The following is a 26,167-nucleotide window of genomic DNA, read 5'->3' on the forward strand; positions in this document are numbered from 1 at the left end:
GGGATCCCAGCAGGAGATTCTTTCAGAGATATTCACTGATTACCAGAGGTTCCTGGAATTGGATTTACACCTATCATGAGTATCAAACTTGTTTATCTTTTACCTCATAGATGTTAATCACAATCATGGTATAGAGACGTAGTAATCCTAACTTGGTGGTTCTCCACCTACCGCATTGTTTGTAGCCTATCTGACATCTGTTCATATGACTTAGGAATTTATCTGTATATGCTTCAGACAACATGCTAACCGTGTGTAAAAACTGTGAATTTACACCACTACACTACTAAGTGCTTAGGCACAGGACGTAGTTGGTTCCAGTTTCCCAGGAACCGTCCATCAATCTTTGTGTTTTGTGCATGGCATGCTAATTTTTCCTATATAGAGACAACAGGCACGCCATCCTCCTCCCTTGGACAATCTATCCGCGACCTTCAACTCTATCATTCCACCTATTTTACTCTTCCATTTCTTCCACTCCTCCCTGACCTTTTTCACTGACCCAGCCTTTTTCTGTGGACTCTCATCCTCGATCCAGGGGTATCATTTGCCATCAGGTAGATGAGTCCCCCCGCCTAACGAGGAAAGCAGATCCACACCATTACTGCACCTCCCCCCTTTCCCTATTCCTTTTCACTCCTCATATATAGGTGCACTCTCATTGGTAGATAGCCTCTCTACTATCATACCACGCTGTTAATGCCCGATCTCGTCCGATCTTGGAAGCTAAGCAGCGTTGGGCCGGGTCAGTACCTCAAAGGAGACTTTTTGGGAATACCTGGTGTTGTAGAGAAGGACACTATTCCCCTTCATTAGAAGGGTGGACACCAACAGCAGGATCACCACTTTTTCACCTCTATACCCCCTCTCCTGTCTTTTCCATTTGTACCCGTTTTTTCTTTCCCTCTTTCTCTTCTTTTCCTTTTCTTTCTCCTCTTCTTTTCCACCCAGCATGGCTATGTCTGCATTATGCTCCAAAAATGTTTCAGATATGTTTCAATTTGTGATTGATGGTATATCTGGTGATCAGTAATTTGTCCGACATTGACCATCGTATTGGTCTTTCAAAGATATATTATTGGATCTCTCTGTTGTCAGTAACACAGAATTTCTGTGCTGGTCAGGAGAAACGGTTGCTAGACTAGCCAGTGTCTGCAACCCTTCTAATCTATCTTGTGTGATTAACGAGACCAGAACATTTCTTTCCTTTTCTCTTTGTCTCCTGCTGTCTTATACCTCTGTTGGTTATTTCCAATAAAGAATAATACAATATAATAATTTAATTTCCTATTAACCAACACCTAGACACTTTCTGATCATAGTGGGATAACTAATAACTTTTAATCAATTTGCCAATAAATATTGCTTTTACAACTTTTGCTATTCATTTTCAAAAAATTATTATATATATATATTTTTTTGATTTTTCCCTCAAGAGTGCGCCCACACCAGAGCTTTCTTTCTCTCCGTGTGTATGTACAGATACTTTCTAGCTCTGGGCGCACCGCCAATAAGGACCATAATTGAGAAAGCGTTTTCCTTCTCAATATCTGTCCACTTTGGCCTCTTTTTCATTCCATTACAATTTATACCGGTGCCAGGTCTTTCTTTCTCGTGCTTCATTTACCTAACAGGGATACTCCAATCTCATCTCTAAATTGCTGCTACAACTACTCAGGCCTCTATTGACATGACAAATAGAAAAAGAAAGCTGCAGCAAGGGAGCAAGCAGCATTGGCCATTCTCCCTACCAGAAGAACCACTGACAGTGGCCTACCGGGCTTATGTTTGGCTCTTTTGATACTCAGTACTACTTGGTAAACCTGGACTACTGTAATCTCCTCCTGACTGGCATTCCTGACAAACACCTCTCTCCACTCCAATCTATCCTCAATGCTGCTGCCCGGCTCATTTCCCTCACCAAACGCACTACGTCTACCTCTCCTCTCCTACTAGACCTTCACTGGCTCCCCTTCCCTTTCAGAATCCATTTCAAGCTTCTCACACTCACTTACAAAGCCCTCACCCACTCCTCTCCCATCTACATCTCTGATCTTATCTCCCTTTACACTCCCACCCGTCCTCTTCGCTCTGCTAATGCACGACGACTCTCCTGCCTACTGATTACTTCCTCCCACTCCTACCTCCAAGATTTTTCACGTGCTGCACCACTTCTCTGGAATTCCCTAACTCTCCCCCTCAGACTCTCCACCTCTCTACAAAACTTAAAACGGGCTTTCAAGACCCACTTCTTCACCAAACCCAGCCAAATCTCATCCTAACCCTCTGTTCCACATTCTCTATGTACCCCATCTGTGTCACCCCTGTCTGTCTACCCCTCCCCTTTAGATTGTAAGCTCTCGAGCAGGGCCCTCTTTCCTCATGTGCTTATCCTTTGTCTTACTTTAATAATCTTCAACTGTACCACATCCAGCAGTCTTCTGCCACTTGATACTTATTCCAGTGTCATCTGCTGATGTAACTATGTTTATTTACCCTGTACTTGTCCTATACTGTCATCAACTGTAAGTTGCTGTTTTCCTGTTTGATTATTTATGTACTCTGTAATTGGGCGCTGCGGAACCCTTGTGGCGCCATATAAATAAAGGATAATAATAATAATAATAATAATAATAATGGGGGGGGGCGTGGCTTGCCAGAGCTCCTGCTAATATCCTGATCTATCTCCTATTTCTCTGGTGTCCTGTGGCTGAAAATGTCTGCAAGCGTGCAGTACCCCCCTCTGCTCCTGCAGTGTGAATTTGGGGATCCTCGGTGCCAAGAGTCCTAACTTACTGGCTGGTGAAGTCTGTGACTGGATCCTGAGATAGACTCTGCTCTCAGTGTGGCTGTTGCTCCTGCTGCAGCTCTGCCCTCACTCAGCTGGGGCCAGTGCGCTCTGCAGAGGTTTTGGTGGCAGTATCCTGTGGATTTCTGTGCCCTGTCTCCAGCTTTGTCATAATGTGCGAATTCTACCACAACTCTGTAGCTGGTGAGCAGGATGGCTTTGCTTCTATGTCCTTTTATCCTGATTCGGTGCAGCAGCTCTCAGGGCCCCTTAGCGAGACTTTATCTGCACCACTTACTATTACACTACAGCAGGTGCTTACCGCTGTGGGTTCTTCCGAGCAACGAATTACTAATAGACTGGAGGAGCTGAGGGATGACCTTACGCATATTCACCGTGAACTACGGCTGGTGATGGCGCGTGTGGATCCTCCAGCGGTCTCTGTTTCTTTAGTGGTGATTCCATGGTCCCGCGTGAAGATTCAATCTGCAGTCACACAGAGTCACTTATCCGATGAAGAGGGAGAATGGCGTCGTAACATCCTCCAGTTTGCTGGCAGTCCGCGAGAGGGAATGGCTTTCCGCTCTAATATTTATTTGGAACAGTGGTTCGGTGTAACCCGTGGATGGAGGTTTTTGTCCCTAATCCGGTTTTCTTCAGCTGCCACTTGTCCCTATACATTTATTTTGACACAGCTGTGTGTGTCAGCTGATGGTCAAGTATATCCCTCTGCCCACTCTCGAGGGACTGTTATTTGGCTGGATTACTATGTTCCAGGGTGGACTCATCCTCCGGACTGACTTTGCTCACCTTGGGACTGGGAACTGACTGTGCTCTGTTCTGTATACTGATTCTCGTTAGCTACTGCGTAATTTCATATTGTTTGTACATCCTTTCAAAGCTCCAGTTGTGTTATACTGCTATTCTTGTGCTCATTCTAGATAATTATTTGCATACAACCAATTATTTTCCAGGAGAATTCTGCTCTAAAGTTTAAGGCCATTTATTTAGTGTTATTGTCAGTTATATAATTATTTGTCTGTTTTCCGGCTCAGTGTATCTAAACCTACTGTATGTGCATTTTTCACTATTTTGCAGGAGCAACTTCCCATATATAGGTTGTGGTCATTTATTTTAATGCCGTATTATGTCTGTTCTTTATACACAGTTATCTTGGTATTTGCATAATACTTTACTATTCTATGGGTACAACCTGCTCTATTTAGTTTATGTTTTTTTATTTAATTGCCTCTTTCATTTACAGTATATCGTGTACTTATCCTGTAGCTACAGTTTTGTTGTTCTGCTATCCTCGTGCTCATTATAGCTAAATATTTGCGTGCAACACTTACTTTCCGAGAGAATCCTGTTCTAATTGGTGTATGGCCCTTTATATAGTGTTACATCAGTATTATGTCTATTTTCCAGCTCCTTGTATCTAAGAACGTGTGCACTTTTTACCATTTTGTCGGAGAAGCTTGACATAATTAGTCTGTGGTCGCTTGTTTTAGTTCCACAGCCATTTATATTTATATTCTGTCTTTAAGCTCAGCTAACTCCGTATTTGCATACTACTTTACTATTCTGCGGGTGTAACCTGCTCCACTTAGTTTATGGCCATTTATTTTAGCTGCCCCTGTCAATTATATGATATACTTCTCCTGTGTTATGGGGTTGGGGGGTGGAGGGATGTTAGGCATTTAGGTGTAGTGTAGTTAGGGATGGGGTTCTTATGGGGATCCAGGTATGCCTAGGTTGGGGTTAGGTTATACAGGGTGGGGGGTTCTTGGGAGGTTTGCTTTGGGTGTCTTTATTTTATTTTGTGTATTTGTTTTGTTTGTAGGTTAGGGTATATGGGGTGTGGGGGAATGTGAGGCTTTTTATTTTGATATTCTGATGTATGTGAGTTATTTATATTTTTATTTATGGTATGTCACCTATGCCCCATTATAAATCTGGTTCTCTCATGTGTACACCCGAATGGCGCCTTCGGGTGGCGATTAACTTATCAGTGTTTGATTTGGGGTATTCTGTATGTCATTGTTTTTACTATATCCTGCTATTGTTCCATTTCTCATGTCCGCTGGCTTGGTGGCTAATCTTTATTTTGTCATTTATACACTGTTTATGCCCTCCTGTATTATTCCTCATGTTTGCCTTACAATTCATATGCCTCTTTAATGTCTGTGTGTAACTTTTTAAATTTCCAATAAAGATTACACAATTAAAAAAAAAAATAATAATAATAATAATAATAATAATAGAGGCAGCCTTATTTACTGCCTGAGGGTATCTGGTACCTTATGGATTTGGAATCACTTAGGAAAACACCAAGTTTTATTTTTTTTTATATAAATAAATATGAAAACCCCCCAGATACAAATAAAACAAGTAACAAAAAGTTCACTGCACAGCTTACTATACAACTGTAGCCAAAAAGTCTATAGTCACCAATTTTACATCAGTGTTGACCAATTAGTGAGTCACACCGTTATCAGCAGGGAACGGAATCAGGGGGCATATGTAATAGGGTCCGAGTTTGCCGGAGGTGCGGAATACTGGCCGATCTCAGAAGTTTTTTTTATCATTTGCAAGGTGTGGTTTTGGCTTGTAAATTATTGCTTCTTTAAATAAAACTCAGAGATTGGCCAGCATCCCGCACCCATCGGACCCTATTACATATGACCCCAGGTGGCAACCTACTTTTGGTAAAAGACAAGGTCCACAAAGTCTTCAAGACCTAGAACCCCCTCATCAGTACTTCCCCATAGGAAAACACTACTATTACTGCAAGGCCATACTACAGAGCTATGGGCAGAAGTGGTTAGTACTGTATTGTTGCCTCACAGTGATAAATTAATTGCTTCAATTCCAGCTGTTTCGATTATATTCTCCCTTTCTTTGTGTGGGTTTCCTCTGGGTGTATTGGTTTAGGGATTACCCCACCCCCCCTCTCGAAAGACATCCTGGTATTTGTCCCCTTCTGGTAAGAAATAATTATTACAAGCTTCACTGGTGCAGAGGCTGATCTGATAGATATTCAGCACTGTGTAGTATGTAGGCGCTATATAATGCCTGTTACAGAGTATGTGCACTGGAAGATAAATACTTGTATTTTCTTGAAACAATCCGCACCAGACCAGAACAAGAAAGCAGGGGATCTTGAAAATGATCTCTACAGAAGCAATTTCAGAATTGTCAGGCTATCTGAGTGAGATAACAGGTCTGATCCCGCCAGCCTATGGAAGCCTGATAATTTGTTTGTGACTATTTTACAAAGACCTCAGTCTACCATAGTCATAGAGAAACAAGAAGGGCATCAACACCAGGAGCCCCACATAGACCATTAATAAAAAAAATTCAGGAAGCAAGAGAGAAGAACAATATCCTTGACAATTGTGCTAAGGTGCACAAGTTTGACCTGTGCGTACAAAGGAGAAGAGCTAAATGAATAGATGATGAAAAATGTCTGCAAGAACAAAAGCTTGCATACTGTAAGACACGCTGTAGCCTACAAAGCTGAACGCAGTGGCTCATTGTTTTCATACACCACAAGAGGCCTCCAACTGGCTGGATGCCAATGAATGCTTGAGAACAATTACAGCCGGAGGTCGTTAGTAATGGCATTTGCTGTGCACTTTCATTGGTTTTATTTACAGAGTTCTACAATAGTTCAGAGTAATATGTATTAAAAAAACAACTATGTTTTAGGTAGCAGTACATTTTCTTTGCACTATACCAATTAAGGCTACTAGTTGCAAGGACACTAACAAACTCCATCCAACTGGACATGACGAATGATGATGTAGGATGGCCAATGTCACATGTCTTGTTCCTTTTATAATGCTTTACAATATATGGTAAATTATATGAAAACTCTGTAGTGACTACTAGTGATGTAACAGGGCTGCAATGTGCCCTGTGATGACCAAGCCCCCTGGCTGAATGACATCATGACATCACACCAAGGAGACGAGGCCGCCAGTACCGGGAAGAACAGAATGTCCAGGAGGCTGTACAGGCTGCAATATGCATGTCAGGATAACTCTCCAGGCAGAGCTGCTGCGGCAACACTTGCTGCAGGGTGCGTTCCAGGCATCCTGCTAGCCAGATGCAGTGTCTTTGGGGCTGTGACGGTGCCGCCCACAGGACCCTGCTCTCCTGCTCTACGTGCAACGACACCACCTGCACACTCCATGTTATTGCCCTGGTGACTGCATTTCTTACTGGTTACAATCACTTACACTATATAATAATGAGTCCCGGACAGGGTACAATAACCAGGGCGTAACTAGCCATAGAGGCTGATCTGAGTTGGAAGGCTCTGTTCACATGCGTAAAACGTTTTTGCATACGACGCATGTGCAGATGTGAAGTTACGCATTTTTGCGTATGTCCGTTCAGCCACAGCTGCCTTTCCGTGAAATTGTATGTTTCGGGTCGCAAACTGGCAACAATGCAAGCACGTAGAACCACCAAGAACAGAACCACACTGTCTTGCGGGAGTGTCATGGGTGTATATATGTAGCTCTCTGCGTTGTGCGTCCGGCGCAGGGAAACCTGTTTCTGTCAGATTAGCCCGTATCAGCCCTACAGATTCTCACATTAATATAAGGTAGTAGATCAGGCAACTACAGTCACTTTGTGCTACCCAGAATCAGCCCATAGAGTTTAATGTATATAACACTTCTCTTTGGGGGGGTTCAATTAGCAGAGATTACCCCGTGCATTAATTGCCAAGGGTGAACTTTTCCTCTCAAGATCTGCAAGGAAACATCTGTGAGGAAAAGGTGCAGGAAAACCCATTGGTTACATGTTTTACGTAGAATCAGTGGGTTAGCGCCATAACCCCTGATTTACCAAGCAGGGAAAAGGCTTTCATTGAATAACTTTTCCCCACACTACACGGTAATTAGCCCCTGTATGTCATTTATGAAGAGGGGGACATTTATGTGTGATAACTGTTGGAGGCTTGGGAGATAAGTTTAGTGTTTCATTCTGTCATGAATTATAATATTGATATTTTATGTAATAAATGCCCATGTTTGGGTAGGAGTTTTAGGGGGGTATTCAATTAGACCAGTGGAAAAACTGCACTTTTTGCCCATTTTTAGTTCGAATTTACATTCGACCTGTTCAATGCCCGACTGGTAAAACCATGTGTATCGGTGTATTCGCCGCCGATACACGTGTTTTGCCGAATTCACGGGCGTTTGCGCTAATTTTTGGTGCAATTTTTGGCCGTGGTGGGAAAAAAAAAAAAAGTGAAACGGCATGAGCGAAAATGGAATAAACAAACGTGTGAAAATGCCTGCAATTGAATACCCTATGTCAAAATTAGTGTCGTTTTTTTGTCCAATGGAAAAAACGGCACTTAATTGAATACCCCTCTTTTTCATGTGATGCCCTTTGTAATTAAGAAGAATGTTAATATAAAAAATAGACAAGAAAGGGATATTTATTTTGAGATGCAATCAAAATATCAAGTTTTATAATATTGACAACACAATGTCAACAGTTTAAATGCCGACATTGAACATGTCGGCATCTGAAGAATGTTGCCATTTTCACAATGCCAATGTGATACAAGTAATAGGTCAGTGAGAAGTCAGATAATCAATGCACAGTTATATGCTCAACGGTCATGCAGAAATGTTACTGAAAGCATCACTGACACCAGGCTCTACCCACACTCACAAAACAATTTCAGTGCACGGCTAACAAAGTGAAATCAGAAAGTATCCTGGAGATTTATCAAATGTTTCTTTTATTTTTCTCATTTCCTCCAGGGCAATACATGTACTATACCTCTGAGCTGTGGTCATGATTGCATCCACAACCTCGATGATTCTATGTAAGGCCGAGTCAGTTCCAATTGTCATGTCAGTTCCGCAAAAGTCATTATCAATGGAGCCCACCATTCCTACTATATTTAGATGGGAATGTTCCTCTGCAGCACCAGCTTCAATTTTTCCTATAAGATCATCCAAAAAAATAATTATGGTCGAAAAGTGTATTCTGCTGTAATAAGTGTAGAACAATAGCTACAACAGTATACCTGATTCTAAATGTATTATACATAATGTATACATTCTAGTCATTTCAACAAGTCTATATCCTTTTATCGGTATAAGAAGAGGTCATTACACACAGCACAAGAAAACAATGTAAAAATAATGATATGCCAGTAGAAATGGTTAGATGTAGGGTAAATAATAATAGAAAATAGGGTAAATGCTAAACCAGGTCATCAGTAAATGGTTTGTGTATGAAGGTTGAGGCATTTATATCCTCTATGTAGATGAAAACGTATAGCAGAGGAGTGTATTTGGGATTACGCTTCCACAAACCTAATATTTTCCCCAAATTATTTGATTTTATTCTGAAGATCAATTTACACTAGCAACATAAAATGCTAATTGTTTTATGTGACTTAGGGGTCTATTCAGAGATGGCCGCACATCTGGTCTGCGCACTGGCAATAGTGTGTGTGTGTGTGTGCGTGGGTCAACCTCAAAACAATTAAATTGCGAACGCAATGCAAGGTGGCGCCTCACACATGCTGGGAGGCCTTGCCCTGTGGTGGGTGGCCTCCAGCAAGTGAGTAGATGGATGCAGATCTCCGAATAACCTCCTTACTCCTTTATATGAAATTTGTATTAATGAATATAACATTTTATTGTTAGCATTTATTAATGTCTTCCTGCGGTCTAAATCATCTACTTAATGCTGTAACTGCAGATTAAACATTTCCCTTAAAGTACTAGAGGTCATGGAGTCAGCTCATCGGGTGCTGCTGTGGGTATTTGGGCGCTCCCAATGTTTGTGCCCTATGCATGTCTATGCACAGAATATCTCAGCTGTGAGGGGATGAGTAACAGGAGTATCCCAATCATTTTAAAAAGTATTCTATGCTGGGGGTAATGTGTCTGAACTAGGGTGTGCGAGCAGTGCTGTTGCACAGGGCCCTGTGGGTGGTACTGTCGCTGCCCCACGGCACCTGCATGTTGCTTGCAGGGTGTGCTATAGCAGAGCTTCCCTGCAGCCTAGACCATCTTTAGGACGTTCCATGCAGTGCTCTACCTCCCAGAGCAGATGGCCCTGCCCTGAAGGTGTGACACCATGTGATCACAGGTTTAGGAGGCGGAGCCAGTACAAGGCACACTGCCGCCCTGTTACGGCACTGCCTCGAATAATCCCTGTCCTACAAGAGATTTACAATTACTTTCATTATATTGTTAGCAAACTACTAAGGTGTGTTGGAATACGCAAAATAGCTTCTTCATTAAATGTTTGGAAATTAAATCAATCAAATTTTTCAGTAGTGATGATTAAACTGCAACCACTGGTTTGGCCACAAATACTTTAAAATATAATCCAAGACAAATAGTGAATGGCATATAGTGTTATTTAGTATAAACAAACAGAGGGGGCTTCAGCCCCCTCCAGGTATACCATCAGATTCTATACATATTATATGTTTGTATTAATTTTATTACACATTAATTCATATCTTGCAGATAAATACACACATGACCATTAGGGGCTATGTATCAAAGAAGAAGAGGAGAAGTTTCCTATTGCAGCCAATCATCTTCTACCTATCATTTATAGAATGTACTTGATAAATGCTTGCTAAAAGCTGATTGGTTTCAATAGGCAACTTCTCCATTTTATCAGAAGATTTGATACATTTCCCACTTAGGGGCTCATTTATCATTAAATATTTGCTGCATATTCCCCACAAATATTTGGTATCACACCAATGTACAGTATGATGGAGCCATATGCTGCAGCCCTTCCATTTCCGACAGCAGCCGCAGTCCCCATTTCTATGGTGGATGTGATGCTGATTTACCAAGTTTAGGAATGCTCAGCATTCCGTGGTTTGGCTCCCTCAGTTATACCATCTGAAGATGGTACAATACACAGAAATCACCAGGGGAGGGTTCCTCCAGATCCCTCCCCAGCAATGGCCACCTCACATGTGTGGTCGGAATTGACACAGGGGTGAACACATTACAGGGACAGGCTCCATCCCTGTGTGTGTTCATTCATACATTCCAGTGATATAATTACATATTACAATGCGTTTTCGTATGATAATATTGCACCCAGATCACACTGCAAATGCGATATTAATAAATAAGCCTCAAAATATTTTTATATCTATAGTCTAGATGTACAGTAATTGTCCCAGTTATGTTATTGGAATTTCTTGTCATGTAAATCATACAAATTCACTATATTTTAGGTTTATTGTAAAAATTAGCAAAATGTTCCTAACTGTTCCATTAAATATTCAGCCTGTTTCACTGGAGGAATTTGTCCTTAAGTGTTCCCAGTCTTACCTCAACCATACCACAGTATAAAGATGTGACCGCTGTTCCAGCACATTCCATAGACTATGAATTCCACTAAATGCAAATATATATTGTGTTGAATGACATAGAATAATGCTGAAAAACTGGGGCTACTTTACTGTATATCTCTACACTGAAATATATGTTACATAACACATGGATATAAACTATTCAGCCTACGAAACATAATTTACCCACATATTTGCATATATTATTATCAGTGTAAGTATGTAGGGAGTGAGTAAACTTAAAGGAAGTTTCTTCAAAGAAGGCTTTCTTTTTGGTGCACTCTTTTACATATTCAATGAGTAATTTAAAACATAACTTGTATTTATTATTTTATTATAAAATATGGTGACACTTATCGGCAGGTTCTACCTAAGAAGATACTTGTGTATAATTAAAAAAACAATGGTGGTTTTTAAAGCTGTGTTATTCCCGGCCGATAGAGAGGTTAAAACGTGTTAAAATGTAAATTGTCATTTATCTTGCCATAGAACAGTGATAACAAGAAGATAACTAATCCTAGAAAAAATGTTGTATCTTTGTTTTTTTTAACTTAGCATTCTATTAATATGTTAGGTTTCTTTGGTATTGTAGCTTATATCACTTTCTTCTATGTAGCAAATACAGTAAGCAGTTTGTGCTTAAGAAAAACAAAATGGCCGAGAGGCTGATGAGTCAGAGATTTGGAGACCCTGGATCTGAATTACCATTCTTTACTAATTCATCCAGAAATCCACTCCATTCCTCGCGGAAAAGGTTAGCCCCTGTTAAGCTGCCGTCTCCTCCAATGACACAAAGATTTGTGATCCCACGCTGAATAAGGTGGTACGCTGCCTGTAAACGACCTTCCCGGGTTCGAAAAGCTTTACAACGAGCGCTGCCAATGACAGTCCCCCCCTGTAATAGAAACATAGATTTAGCTGCTTGCACATAAAAGACTATAGATATTGACATAAATGTAAAGTTACATTACCACCTAGTGAAAAATGTTACCAGCCCTAACCCCTTCCCCTGTTACTCTTCCAGTTCCAGTTAAAATTCTGGGCGTGAAAAGGAGGACCAATCTCAAGGCAAATGTATATTGACCAGCAATAGAAATAAACGCATGATTTAGCATTCATTTTCATGGTAGTTTTTCATTCAATCAGTCAAAGCCGTCGCTGATCGACTGCCTTGATAATCTGCTGGTTAGTAAATCTTCCCCTGAGAGATGGTCCGGGAAAGTGCACCCAAACACAAGCCTGCACATTTGTGTTTTCTGTATACTTCCTGTATTTACACCTATCCTATTGACTTAGGGCCTGATTCTGAATTGGGAATAAAGTAAGAAAAAGCAGCTGTGTTGTGGGAGATGTGTTTTTTAAATAAAGTGGCAAATAAGAATATATTATTTTATTTCACTAAAAAAGTCTCTAAAATATTTGTACTTTACTTACAAATACTGTACTTAACTTGCGTGCAGAGTCATCTATAGGTGCAAGGAGCACCACAAGTGCAAGAAACATGTAACTCAGACCACAGGTGCTAGTTTTTGTTGCTATTCGGTGTAACAAAACGCATTATACTTTGTTCATTTTTAAATGAGGACCTAAAGGTGCTTTATGCTATTATGGAAAGCCAACAACTAAATTACACCATATTCTAATTTATTAGTCCAAAAAACAAGCCTAAATGGTAAACAAATATGCCAGTGGCTCCCAAACGTAGTCCTCAAGGCACCCCAACAGTCCATGTTTTAGGGATATCCCTGCTTCTGCACAGATGGTATAATCAAACTGACTAAAGTACTAATTAAGTCACCTGTGCCTAAGCATGTATATCCTTAAATAATAATAATTTTATTTATATAGCACTCTTTCTCCGAAAGGACTCAAGGCGCTCCTGGACTGTTAGTGTGCCTTCAGGACCGCTTTTGGAAAACACGTAAATATGTGTCATCAGGTTAAATACAGGCCAAAAAATAGAAATAAAGCACATGTTTTTCAAGTACCTACCACTTGCAAAATGCTTGAAACACTTTCCCATGATACTTCAACAATATTATGACCGCCATCAACCATTCCTTGGTAACCCTTAAAGAAGCAGAAGACAATGTTACTTTGTGAGTGTGTATAATATATACATATATATATATACACATATATATATAAAAATCAAAAATAAAATATATATATATATATATATATATATATATACACACACACACACACACACACACACACACACACACACACACAAACAGGGAAGTCCACACTAACGTATCCAAAAAAATGCAGCTGCTGGGGTGTCAACTCCGTAAGAAAGGAAAAAATCCTCCTCAATGAACAGAAAAAAGGAATCAGGGTGCACTCACCAGCCTCATCAATCAATTTAATGTTCAATCCATCCGAATAAACTTACAAAAAGCATCAACATTTCGGTCCTACATATGGACAGATATAGGACTGAAACGTCAGTGCTTTTTGTAAATTTACTCGACAGATTGAACAATAAAATTGATTGATGAAGACTGGGGAGTGCACCCTGATTCATATATATATATATATATATATATATATATATATATAATTGTATTGCAGAAAGGACATGAGGGTATACCTAGTGTAGTACATTCACTTAAAGGGAAATTCCCTTATTCGTAGTGCATTTATATCAAATAAATGGATTCATGCATATCGATATACTTAAATTCCAACCATTTGTAGCTAGACAACAAAAATAGCATTAAAATGTATTTATTTATTTATTTGTTTATTAACAGTTTCTTATATAGTACAGCATATTCCGTTGCGCTTTACTATTGGAAATAACAATGATAAGACAAAACTGGGAAATAACAAACAGTCATAGAGGTCAGAAGGCCCTGCTCGCAAGCTTACAATCTACTGGAGATATTTTAGCTACACTGAACGTTTTCTACCTGTGTTTCAGAGCAATCTACACCCAATATACCTCTGTTTGTGTAGTTTATAATTTTATTTTCTGACCTAAATAGAACAGCACACACTTGTTCTCAGTTTAGTTACTCATACAGAAATGATTACAAAACTGAGAACCATTTATGATGTACAATTACCACTCAGTCTTACAGTACAGTACTGTGGTGTCTTACACTGGTATATGTAAGAACCAGTTGCACTGGTTTTCACCCTGCTCTAACACTTCTTTGGTAAGTTTCCAGAAAGGAAACATTAACATGTTTGTTCTATGTAGGGATTATACACTGTCACTGAGAATAATGGCGGTTCTTGATGTGACCTATAACCTGCATCAAATACCAAACCTGTATGGCCTGATGGATTTATTAAAGGAAATGACGCCCATAAAAAGACTTACTGTAGAAATGTTCAGCTTTTGATAGGTATGATCAGTATAACGGATCGCACTCGGAAGCCTGGCAAGGGAGCTCACAGGGTGCAACTCGCCTCAGGTAATCACATGTTCTCCAAGCACCGCCCGTCCACACAGAAAACGGGTCGCATCGACCTGGCTCCCGTTCACACCGGACAATGACCCGGTATATTTCCCCTAGCACCTTTCAGATCGCACAGAAACATGGGTTATACGCACTCATGTGCCAATAACTCATGTTCAAAGCTGATGGTCTGAAAGGGTGATAGAGTTACTGCATGGGACGGACCTGACAACCTACACTTCTACACCTTTCAGACTGCCTGAGGTGGGTCGCACCCGGGAGCCTGACACGGGAGCTCCTAGTGTGCGACCCAGGCGCCGCTGTCTGCAAAGCGGCATATTGCCAGGTTGGTGACATCAGCGGTGATGCGGTGGGGGTGGTGCTTGAAGATCACATGATCACATGGTTATGTGCGCTCATGTGCCAATAACCCGTGTTCAAGCTGGTGGTCTGAAAGGGGTATGAATGACACTGCCAGTGTATTATGATGGCAATTTATAACTGATATTCTAAAATTGATCTGCTTTATTGTAAGTGTAAATATCCCACTGGTCATGCACTGCCTCTTGAACATGCGTCTCTTTAACTATGCAAACTTGACGCAGTTTGAAAGCGCTCATTTGTGATTTAATTTCATCATAAGCATTAAGCGATATTGAGGTAAATATATTATACCCACACTTATTATACAGTTATAACGCTTCCTGCTGTGCATCTTTACTGAGGTGAAGCAGGAAACAGCAGCACCGAGATGTATGAACATCACAGCGCTGTCCCTGGCTGTGGTGTATGGGCAACGACACCTGCAGCTTTCAAAATGGACAGTTGCAGGAGTCGGAATGATCAGTGCTACTGACGTTCATACATTAACCCGCACATCGGCGTGCATTCTTTTACGTAGCAGCGCCGATATAGACAAGGGCACATAGCGTCCCTGTCATTCAGCATTCACCACCGCAGTAATACATGTGGGAGAAGCGGTATCACTTCTCCCTTATAGCGACGATTCTTACATCTACCCCATTGAGATTGTCTTGTGTCACATTTTGTGTGTTTGACGCTGAAGTGCTCTTAAACATGTCATTTTCCACAAAGTCTAACTCATATAGCTGCAAGTACATCCCATTAAAGCAGTGGTGGTCAAACCCATTCCCCAGGAACCCCTAGTCCCCAGGAACATGTTGGTGCACGTTTCGATGGTGCGACCGGTACAGATGGTTGCGTATAAAGACACACCAATCGGCATTTCAATGACAAAAGATGCTCAAAGGGGGAGTCTCAGTCCACACTCACTAGAATGCCCGGCTATACACCTGGGAAACACCTGTAGCAGCATTAGCATGAAGCCGCAGATGCAAGACCGGCAAGGAGATGCAGACAAGGACACTAAGAGTCCGACTTAGAATCAGACCCATCATTCGTGCTGAGCCTGGAATGCCCATGTACGGCCTAATTTCTTCCATCAGATATGCGCCCTGCAGATGCCACCATCTTTGGTCACAAGTCCGTTTGTGGAGAGTACATACACATCATCAAAATACACCTCCAACACTGCATTTTTGCACATTTGCAAATAATCCTTGCAGAGATTTCTAGACTGCGGGTCAGGCCCAAAAAAATAAGATTTTAAACCTACCGGTAAATCTTTTTCTCCTAGTCCGTAGGGGATGCTGGGGACTCTGTAAGGACCATGGTGTATAGACGGGCTCCGCAGGAGACATGGGCACTCTAAAGACTTTAGAATGGGTGTGCACTGGCTCCTCCCTCTATGTCCCTCCTCCAGCCCTCAGTTACAGAAACTGTGCCCAGAGGAGACGGACAGTATGAGGAAAGGATTTTTGTTAATATAAGGGCAAGATTCATACCAGCCCACACCATCCACAACGTATAACATGGAATATATGAACCAGTTAACAGTATGAAACAAAACAGCATCAGCCCGAGACTGATCAAAACTGTAACATAACCCTTATGTAAGCAAAAACTATATACAAGACTTGCAGAATTTAGTCCGCACTGGGACGGGCGCCCAGCATCCTCTACGGACTAGGAGAAAAAGATTTACCGGTAGGTTTAAAATCTTATTTTCTCTTACGTCCTAGAGGATGCTGGGGACTCCGTAAGGACCATGGGGATTATACCAAAGCTCTAGACCGGGCGGGAGAGTGCGGATGACTCTGCAGCACCGATTGAGCAAACATGAGGTCCTCATCAGCCAGGGTATCAAACTTGTAGAATTTTGCAAAAGTGTTTGAACCCGACCAAGTAGCTGCTCGGCACAGCTGTAATGCCGAGACGCCTCGGGCAGCCGCCCAAGAAGAGCCCACCTTCCTAGTGGAATGGGCCTTTACCGAATTTGGAACCGGCAATCCAGCCGTAGAATGAGCCTGCTGAATCGTGTTACAGATCCAGCGGGCAATAGTCTGCTTAGAAGCAGGGGCGCCAACCTTGTTGGCTGCATACAGGACAAACAGTGCCTCTGTTTTCCTAACCCGAGCAGTCCTGGCTACATAAACTTTTAAGGCCCTGACTACATCAAGAGACTTGGAATCCTCCCAGTCCCCCGTAGCCACAGGCACCACAATATGAAACGATGAAACCACCTTAGGCAGAAATTGAGGACGAGTCCTCAACTCTGCTCTATCCACATGGAAAATCAGATAGGGGCTTTTGTGAGACAAAGCTGCCAATTCGGACACCCGCATCGCAGATGCCAAGGCTAACAACATGACCACTTCCCAAGTGAGAAATTTCAACTCAACTGTTTGAAGAGGATCAAACCAGTGTGACGAAAGGAACTGTAGCACCACGTTAAGGTCCCATGGTGCCACTGGGGGCACAAAAGGAGGCTGGATGTGCAGCACTCCCTTTACAAAAGTCTGGACTTCTGGGAGAGAAGCCAATTCCTTCTGAAAGAATATATATATATAGGGCCGAAATCTGTACCTTAAGAGACACCCTGGCCCTGGGGGACAGGCTTATTTTCTGATGAATCTGAAGATGGGACCCGGACCACTTGTCCAGAAGGTCCCACTGAAATGTCCTCGCATGAAACCTGCCGAAGGGGATGGCCTCGTAAGTCGCCACCATCTTTCCCAGTACTCGAGTGCATTGATGGACTGACACTCTTTTCGGTTTTAACAGGTCTCTGACCATGTTCTGGTGTTCCTGGGCTTTTTCCATCGGGAGAAAAACCCTCTTTTGTTCCATGTCCAGAATCATGCCTAAGAATGATAGCCGAGTCATTGGAACCAACTGTGACTTTGGTAGATTCAGAATCTAGCCATGTTGCTGCAGCACTCTCAGGGAGAGCGACACGCTTTTCAGCAACTGATCTCTCGATCTCGCTTTTATCAGGAGATAGTCCAAGTACGGGATAATTGTGACTCCCTGCCTGCGCAGGAGCACCATCATTTCCGCTATTACCTTGGTGAAAATCCTCGGGGCAGAGAAAAGCCCAAACGGCAACGTCTGAAACTGGTAATGACAGTCCTGTACAGCGAATCTCAGGTACGCCTGATGAGGGGGATATATGGGGACATGAAGGTATGCATCCATTATGTCTAGTGACACCATAAAATCCCCCCCTTCCAGGCTGGAGATAACCGCCCGAAGCGATTCCATCTTGAATTTTAACTTTTTCAAGTACAGGTTTAGGGATTTTAGATTTAGAATGGGCCTGACTGAGCCATCCGGTTTCGGAACCACAAATAGGGTTGAATAATACCCCTTCCCCTGTTGAACTAGGGCAGGGGTGGCCAACCTGTGGCTCTTGAGCCGCATGTGGCTCTTTCTTCCTTTAAATGTGGCTCCCGACACTTGAAGTCACATTACCACAACAGATCTGGTAACCACTGCACTCCAGAAAGACACGCAGAAGCATTATGAGGGCTGTGGACTGTGGAAGCCAGAAACTAGAGATAAAACACCCACCGTCAAACAGAGGATCCTTAAGCCCCTTTCACATTGCCAATGCAGGATCCCACCCGGGAATTAGAAATGTTTTTTCCCGGGTGGGATCCGGCATTAGACCCAAACAGGTGGCTTCCCGACCCGGCAATTTGCTGGTTCGGTTGCCATAGCTGCAGGTGGGGCGGGGGCGGCAGCGGGGGTGGAGGCGGCGTTGGGAGATGAGCTCATCTCCGTGCCGCTTCTCCCTATGTAAACGGGTCCCATCGACCCAGGAACCTTTTTATGCTGCCACTGACCCGGTATTCAACCCAGGAATAACACTGCTTCTAACCCGGGTTGAATTATCGGGTCAGGCGACCCAGGAATTCGACCATGGCCCATTCACACTGAACACCAACCCGTGTTGACCCGGGTCGATACCGGGATACTTGTGCGGTGTGAAAGGGGTAATAAGGAGCTGCTACAATGGCATGAGTTGGGAGGGGCTCTGAAGTGACACATGAGGGTGCTAGCAGGAGTGACATGTGGGAAAGCTGGCTGGAGTGACACATGGGAGAGCTGAAGTGTACTATGTGAATCGTCTTTCATTATATTTTATATGGTTCTGGCTTTTTCAATTATTTTACGCTGAAGTGAATTCTTCAATGTATTTTATGTTGGATCTGGCTTTAAAAATGTATTTATGTGGATCTGGCTTTTTCAATGTATTTTATACCAGGGCGTGGCCTAGCGGGCACAAGGCCACACCCCATTTTTGCATGCTCGCCTTCGGCTCTTTGACGTACCTAACAAGATTTTTTGGCTCTTTGTCTCTGACTGGTTGGCCACCCTTGAACTAGGGGAACCTTGACAATCACTTGCTGTTGACACAGCTTTTGAATTGCAGCTAAAACTATCTCTCTCTCTGGGGGAGAAGCTGGTAAAGCCGATTTGAAAAATCGGCGCTGAGGCACCTCTTCGAATTCCAGCTTGTATCCTTGGGATACAATTTCCATCGCAAAAGGATCCACGTCTGACTGAACCCAGACGTGGCTGAAGAGTCGAAGACGTGCCCCCACCGGGGCGGACTCCCTCAGTGGAGCCCCAGCGTCATGCGGTGGATTTAGTAGAAACCGGGGAGGACTTCTGCTCCTGGGAACTAGCCGTAGCAGGCATTCTTTTCCCTCTACCCTTACCTCTGGCGAGGAAGGAAGAGCCCCGACCTCTTCTGGACTTATGCGACCGAAAGGACTGCATCTGATATTGTGGTGTTTTCTTTTGCTGTGAGGGAACATAAGGTAAAAAAGTAGATTTACCCGCGGTAGCTGTGGAATCCAGGTCCGCGAGACCTTCCCCAAATAAAACCTCACCCTTGTAAGGCAAAACTTCCATATGTCTCTTTGAGTCGTCATCACCCGTCCATTAGCCGGTCCACAGGGCTCGCCTAGCAGAAATCGCCATGGCGTTGGCTCTCGAACCTAGCAGCCCAACGTCTCTCTGAGCGTCTCTCATATATAGGACTGCGTCTTTAATGTGACCTAAGGTCAATAAAATGGTTTCCCTATCTAGGGCAGGGGTTCTCAAACTCGTTCCTCAGGACCCCACACAGTGCATGTTTTGCAGGTAACCCAGCAAGTGCACAGGTGTATTAATTACTCACTGACACATTTTAAAAGGTCCACAGGTGGAGCTAAGTATTTAACTTGTGATTCTGTGAGGAGACCTGCAAAACATGCACCGTGTGGGGTCCTGAGGACCGAGTTTGAGAACCTGTGATCTAGGGTATCAATGTCAGCTGACAAGGTATCTGTCCACGCTACTACAGCGCTACAAACCCAAGCCGACGCTATTGCCGGTCTGAGCATGGCACCCGTATGTGTATAAATTGATTTTAAGGTAGTCTCCTGTCTGCGATCAGCAGGATCCTTGAGGGCCGCCGTGTCTGGAGACGGTAGCGCCACCTTTTTGAACAAGCGCGTTAAAGCCTTGTCCACCCTGGGCGAGGATTCCCACCGTAACCTGTCCTGTGCCGGTGAGGGATACTCCATAAGAATTCTCTTGGGAATCTGCAGTTTCTTGTCTGGAGTTTCCCAAGCTTTTTCAAATAACTCATTCAGCTCATGAGATGGGGAAAAGGTTACCTCAGGTTTCTTTTCCTTAAACATGCATACCCTTGTGTCAGGGACAGAGTGGTCATCTGTGAGATGCAAAACATCTTTTATTGCAATAATCATATAATGAATACTTTTGGCCACCCTTGGGTGTAACCTCGCCTCATCGTAGTCGACACTGGAGTCAGAATCCGTGTCGGTATCAGTGTCTACTACTTGGGACAGTGGACGTTTCTGAGACCCTGAAGGGCCCTGAGACACAGTTAAAGCCATGGATTGACTCCCTGTTCTATCCCTGGACTCTGCTTTGTCCAATCTCTTATGTAATAAAGACACATTTGCATTTAAAACATTCCACATATCCAACCAATCAGGTGTCGGCATTGCAGACGGAGACACCACAATCATCTGCTCCACCTCCTCCTTAGATGAGCCTTCCGCTTCAGACATGCCGACACACACGTACCGACACCCCCACACACTCAGGGATATACAGTATCTATATGGAGACAGTCCCCCAATAAGGCCCTTTGGAGAGACAGAGAGAGAGTATGCCAGCACACACCCAGCGCCACCAGACACCGGAATAAAATCCCAGTAGTACAGCGCTTTTATATAAATAATAAGAATTTACTCACCGGTAATTCTATTTCTCGTAGTCCGTAGTGGATGCTGGGTACTCTGTAAGGACCATGGGGAATAGACGGGCTCCGCAGGAGACTGGGCACTCTTTAAAGAAAGATTAGGTACTACATCTGGTGTGCACTGGCTCCTCCCTCTATGCCCCTCCTCCAGACCTCAGTTAGGGAAACTGTGCCCGGAAGAGCTGACATTACTAGGAAAGGATTTGGAATCCAGGGTAAGACTCATACCAGCCACACCAATCACACCGTACAACTTGTGATAACTATACCCAGTTAACAGTATGAACAAAAACTGAGCCTCATTCAACAGATGGCTCAGAACAATAACCCTATAGTTAAGCAATAACTATATACAAGTATTGCAGAAGTCCGCACTTGGGACCAGAGGCGTATCTAGCACGGGGCGAGCAGGGCACGTGCCCTGGGCGCCAGGGCAGCCCCAACAGAGGGGGGCGCCACCGGCACGGCCCACTCGCCCCATGCGTCAGGGATTCCTAGGCGCTACCCGCGGCGGTTTCCCTGTCTCCCCGGCTGCTGTGCCTATCACAATAGACAGGCAGCGGCAGCCAGGAGCCTCCCCCTACTCCCCCCTGCAAAGTGTACGCGATCGCGATCGCGACCGCGGAGGTGCGCGCATGCGCGTGCGCGACATCTGGGGGCGCGCGGCCCCTGAACAGCAGTGAGTGCAGCCTTGCAGGTGAGCGGGGTAATCTTCTTTATACTTCCCTGTCGGGACAGGGGGTGCGGGACATTTTGTGTGTGTGTGTTAAGTGTGTGTGTGGGACAGTGTTCTTGTGGGACAGTGTGTGTGTGTTAATTGTGTGTGTGTCGGACAGTGTGCGTGTGTGTTGTGTGTGGGACAGTGCGTGTGTGTTAATTGTGTGTGTGTGTTAATTGTGTGTGTGTGTGGGACAGTGTGAGTGTGTTAATTGTGTGTGTGGGACAGTTTGAGTGTGTAAATTGTGTGTGTGTGTGGGACAGTGTGAGTGTGTATTAATTGTGTGTGTGTGGGACAGTGTGCGTGTGTTAATTGTGTGTGTGTGGGACAGTGTGTGTGTGTTAATTGTGTGTGTGTGTGTGTGTGTGTGTGGGACAGTGTGAGTGTGTTAATTGTGTGTGTGGGACAGTTTTGCGTGTTTGTTAATTGTGTGTGTGTGTGTATGTGGGACAGTGTGAGTGTGTTAATTGTGTGTGTGGGACAGTTTTGAGTGTTTGTTAATTGTGTGTGTGTGTGTGTGTGTGTGTGTGTGTGTGTGGGACAGTGTGAGTGTGTTAATTGTGTGTGTGGGACAGTTTTGAGTGCGTGTTAATTGTGCGTGTGTGTTAATTGTGTGTGTGGGATAGTTTGATTGTGTGTTAATTGTGTGTGTGTGGGACAGTTTGAGTGTGTGTTAATTGTGTGTGCGTGTGTATTAATTGTGTGTGTGTGGGACAGTGTGCGTGTGTGTTAATTGTGTGTGTGTGGGACAGTGTGCGTGTGTTAATTGTGTGTGTGTGTGTGTGTGTGGGACAGTGTGAGTGTGTTAATTGTGTGTGTGTGTGTGGGACAGTGCGTGTTTGTTAATTGTGTGTGTGGGACAGTGTGCGTGTGTGTTATTTGTGTGTGTGGGACAGTGTGCGTGCATGTGTGTTAATTGTGTGTGTGTGTGTGGGACAGTGTGCGTGTGTTAATTGTGTGTGTGTTAATTGTCCCGGCGGTTATTGGCGTCTGTAGTGTGCGCCCCGTCCCCCTCCGCTGCCGCTGACAGGAGCGGCGGTGTGCGGCTCTACCCCTCCCTCGCCAGCTCCGTCCTCCCGTCGTGGCCCTGCAGTGTGTGCCGGTCTCCCCAGCAGCAGCAGCAGGTTAGTCTCTCTCTCCCCCCCCCCCCACTCCTCCTCCTCCTCCTCCCCTCTCTCTCTCTCTCTCTCTCTCTCTCTCTCTCCTCCTGTGGATTGAAGTTTGTAAGTATCATTTTCATTTTTACAGGTACTCCTATTGGATTCTACTGGACAAGTGGACGTGACCAGCGTGGGATGTAGGTACAGTAAGTAATCTGTCTCTCATTTTTACAGATTCCCCTACTGGATTCTACTGACAAGTGGACGTGATTGGCGTGGGATGTTGGTAAGTAATCTGTCTCTCATTTTTACAGGTACCCCTATTGAATTCTACTGGACAAGTGGACGTGACCAGCGTGGGATGTAGGTAAGTAATCTGTCTCTCTATTTTACAGGTACCCCTATTGGATTCTACTGGACAAGTGGACATGACCGGCGTGGGATGTAGGTAAGTAATCTGTCTCTCATTTTTACACATTCCCCTACTGGATTCTACTGGACAAGTGGACGTGACCGGCGTGGGATGTAGGTAAGTAATCTGTCTCTCATTTTTACAGATTCCCCTACTGGATTCTACTGGACAAGTGGACGTGACTAGCGTGGGATGTAGGTAAGTAATCTGTCTCTCATTTTTACAGATTCCCCTACTGAATTCTACTGACAAGTGGACGTGATCGGCGTGGGATGTAGGTAAGTAATCTGTCTCTCATTTTTACAGCTACCCCTATTGGATTCTACTGGACAAGTGGACGTGACCGGCGTGGGATATAGGTAAGTATGTGTGAGTGTGTCAGTGTGCTTTAATAAATTTTTACTGTCACGGTGTGTGAGTTGTGTTTTTATTTGGGTATTTTTTCTGTTGTAGAACTACAGGTACCGGCGGGCCCGTTATTTCCCTGCATGTTGGTACTTGAGGTTCTCCAAGTACCAGCAAGCGGGGGAGGCTTTCTGGGCCTTGTAGTTCCACAACAAAAAACAATATTCTTTTTTTACTTACATGGTTATCAGCCTCCCATCCACAGCCCACTGATGGAGGGGACAGCCTCGGGCTTCACCCCTGGCCCTTGGGTGCCTGGAGGGGGGGTGACCCCTTGATTTAAGGGGTCCCCACTCCTCCAGGGAACCCCGGCCAGTGGTGACTAGTTGGGGGGGTAATGCCACGGCCGCAGGGACCTACATAAATGTGTCCCCCGGCTGTGGCATTATGTCCCTGGCTAGTGGAGCCCGGTGCTGGTTTTAAAAATACGGGGGGACCCCTACATCTTTTGTCCCCCGTATTTTTGGAACCAGGACCGGACTAAGAGCCCGATGCTGGTTGTCTAAATACGGGGAACCCCTGTCCAATTTTTCCCAGTATTTAAACAACCAGGACCGGCTCAAAGAGCCCGAGGCTGGTTATACTTAGGAGGGGGACCTCACGCAGTTTTTTTTTTACATTTTTAACCCATTCAGACCCTTCTCCATTAAGTTAATGGAAACCCTGGACAACAAAATTGCATTCATGTCCTCCCACTCCCTTCCCAGTCCCAAACACTAATTATTAATTTTTTCTATAAAAATGTACAATATATCACAAGTATGATGAGCAGGCATGCAGCGGGCATTGGCGGCTTTGGACTGAGTTGCAAATTAGTGGCGGAGGGCTGGGTCAGTTGATGGTGGGCGAGTTTGTAAGCCATTGGTGGTGGCAGCGGGCATCGGCTCAGAAGCAGTGGCGGGCATTGGCTCGGTGGCGGTAGGGGTCATCAGCAGGATTCGGCGGACATTATGGCTGTAGTGCCTCACCGCACGCCACTGGTGTGTGGGACAGTGTGCGTGTGTGTTAATTGTGTGTGTGGGACAGTGTGAGTGTGTGTTAATTGTGTGTGTGTGGAACAGTGTCAGTGTGTGTAAATTTTTGCAGTCCAGTGTGTGTGTGGGGGAGAGAGGAAAGTATGAGAATGTGTGTGTGTAGTCTGAGTGGGTGTGTGTAGGATTTGGGGGTGGCAAGTCTGTGTGTGTGTAATCAGTGTGTGTGGGATGTACTAATGGCCATTTACCGAAGACAGATATGTATTAAACCACGGGCACTGAGATGCCCTTCTCACTCACCATCCAGCTGGGTGGGCGAGCCGGGCGGGTGGAAAGCCAGCAGCAGGGGCAGCATGCCGGATATCAGCAGCCGAGGGTGGGGGCTGTAATGCACGTGCGGAGCCCAAAGCCGGAGATCAGCAGCATGCTGACCGGCAATAAGCAGCTTCTGCTTCCGCGTTCAACATGCTGCTGATCTCCGGCTTTGGGCTACGCAGGGTTCGGGGGATGGGTGTCCTCTGCCGGTGTACTGCAGCTCCGGGGGTGCGGGCTCCGCAGGCTTTCAGCACTGTTGAATATCCAGCTGCCTCAAGTATGTACAGCCCGCACCCTCTGCTGCTGATATCCGGCATGCTGCTGCTGGCTGTCCCCCCGCCCGGCTCGGCCACACAGCTATATGGTGAGAAGGGCATCTCAGTTCCTGAGGTTTAACACATATGCCTCAGAAAATGGCCTCTGCGGTAAACGATACTAATGCTTACCATGACAGTAACAGCGGGGAGGAAGGCGCACATCGGGATCCTGCAGCATGAAACAAGAACCCCTTCGGAGCGCAGCAGACCACACTGAAAAGGGTGCATACCCGGTGCGGTGCTCTGCATCCCGGGTGGTGCCGAAGATGTGGAGTGTCGGAGGTGGCAGAAGCGCCGCAGCTTGGGGTGAGAAACAGCTGCAGCCCTTCCGCTGCTAAACTCTGCAATTAGTCTATTAAGGGGGTGGGCTCCCCTCATCATAGTGCCCCACAGGCCATGTTAATTCTGGGGGTAGGATCCCCTAACTCTATAATGGGAATTTTGGCTCATATCATGTGCTGTAACGTGAATTTTGGCTCATACCGTGTGCTATAATGTGAATTTCGGCTCATACTATGTGGGGTAATGTGAATTTTGGCTCATTCCGTGTGCTGTAATGTGAATTTCGGCTCATACCGTGTGCTGTAATGTGAATTTCGGCTCATACCATGTGGGGTAATGTGAATTTTGGCTCATACCATGTGGAGTAATGTGAATTTTGGCTCATACCGTGTGCTCTAATGTGAATTTCGGCTCATACCGTGTGCT

At 44.4% G+C, this 26,167-nt stretch overlaps 1 protein-coding gene and 1 pseudogene across 5 annotated transcripts in view; one reads left to right on the top strand and one right to left on the bottom strand.

Moving 5' to 3' along the window:
• The window catches only part of PFKP (phosphofructokinase, platelet), a 185,923-nt gene that overhangs the window by 125,392 nt on the left and 34,364 nt on the right, over positions 1–26,167 (bottom strand). For all 5 annotated transcript variants that reach the window (XM_063922151.1, XM_063922153.1, XM_063922154.1 and 2 more), the window contains exons 3-5: positions 13,152–13,229; positions 11,865–12,054; positions 8,597–8,762 (exon numbers count right to left, since the gene is read on the bottom strand). In XM_063922151.1, coding sequence (XP_063778221.1) covers positions 8,597–8,762; positions 11,865–12,054; positions 13,152–13,229 — 434 coding nt within the window. The remainder of the gene's footprint in view (positions 1–8,596; positions 8,763–11,864; positions 12,055–13,151; positions 13,230–26,167) is intronic.
• LOC134930702 (5S ribosomal RNA) lies at positions 676–793 on the top strand (annotated as a pseudogene).

The sequence above is a fragment of the Pseudophryne corroboree genome, chromosome 5 (assembly GCF_028390025.1).
Source record: "Pseudophryne corroboree isolate aPseCor3 chromosome 5, aPseCor3.hap2, whole genome shotgun sequence".
Lineage (NCBI taxonomy): Eukaryota > Metazoa > Chordata > Amphibia > Anura > Myobatrachidae > Pseudophryne > Pseudophryne corroboree.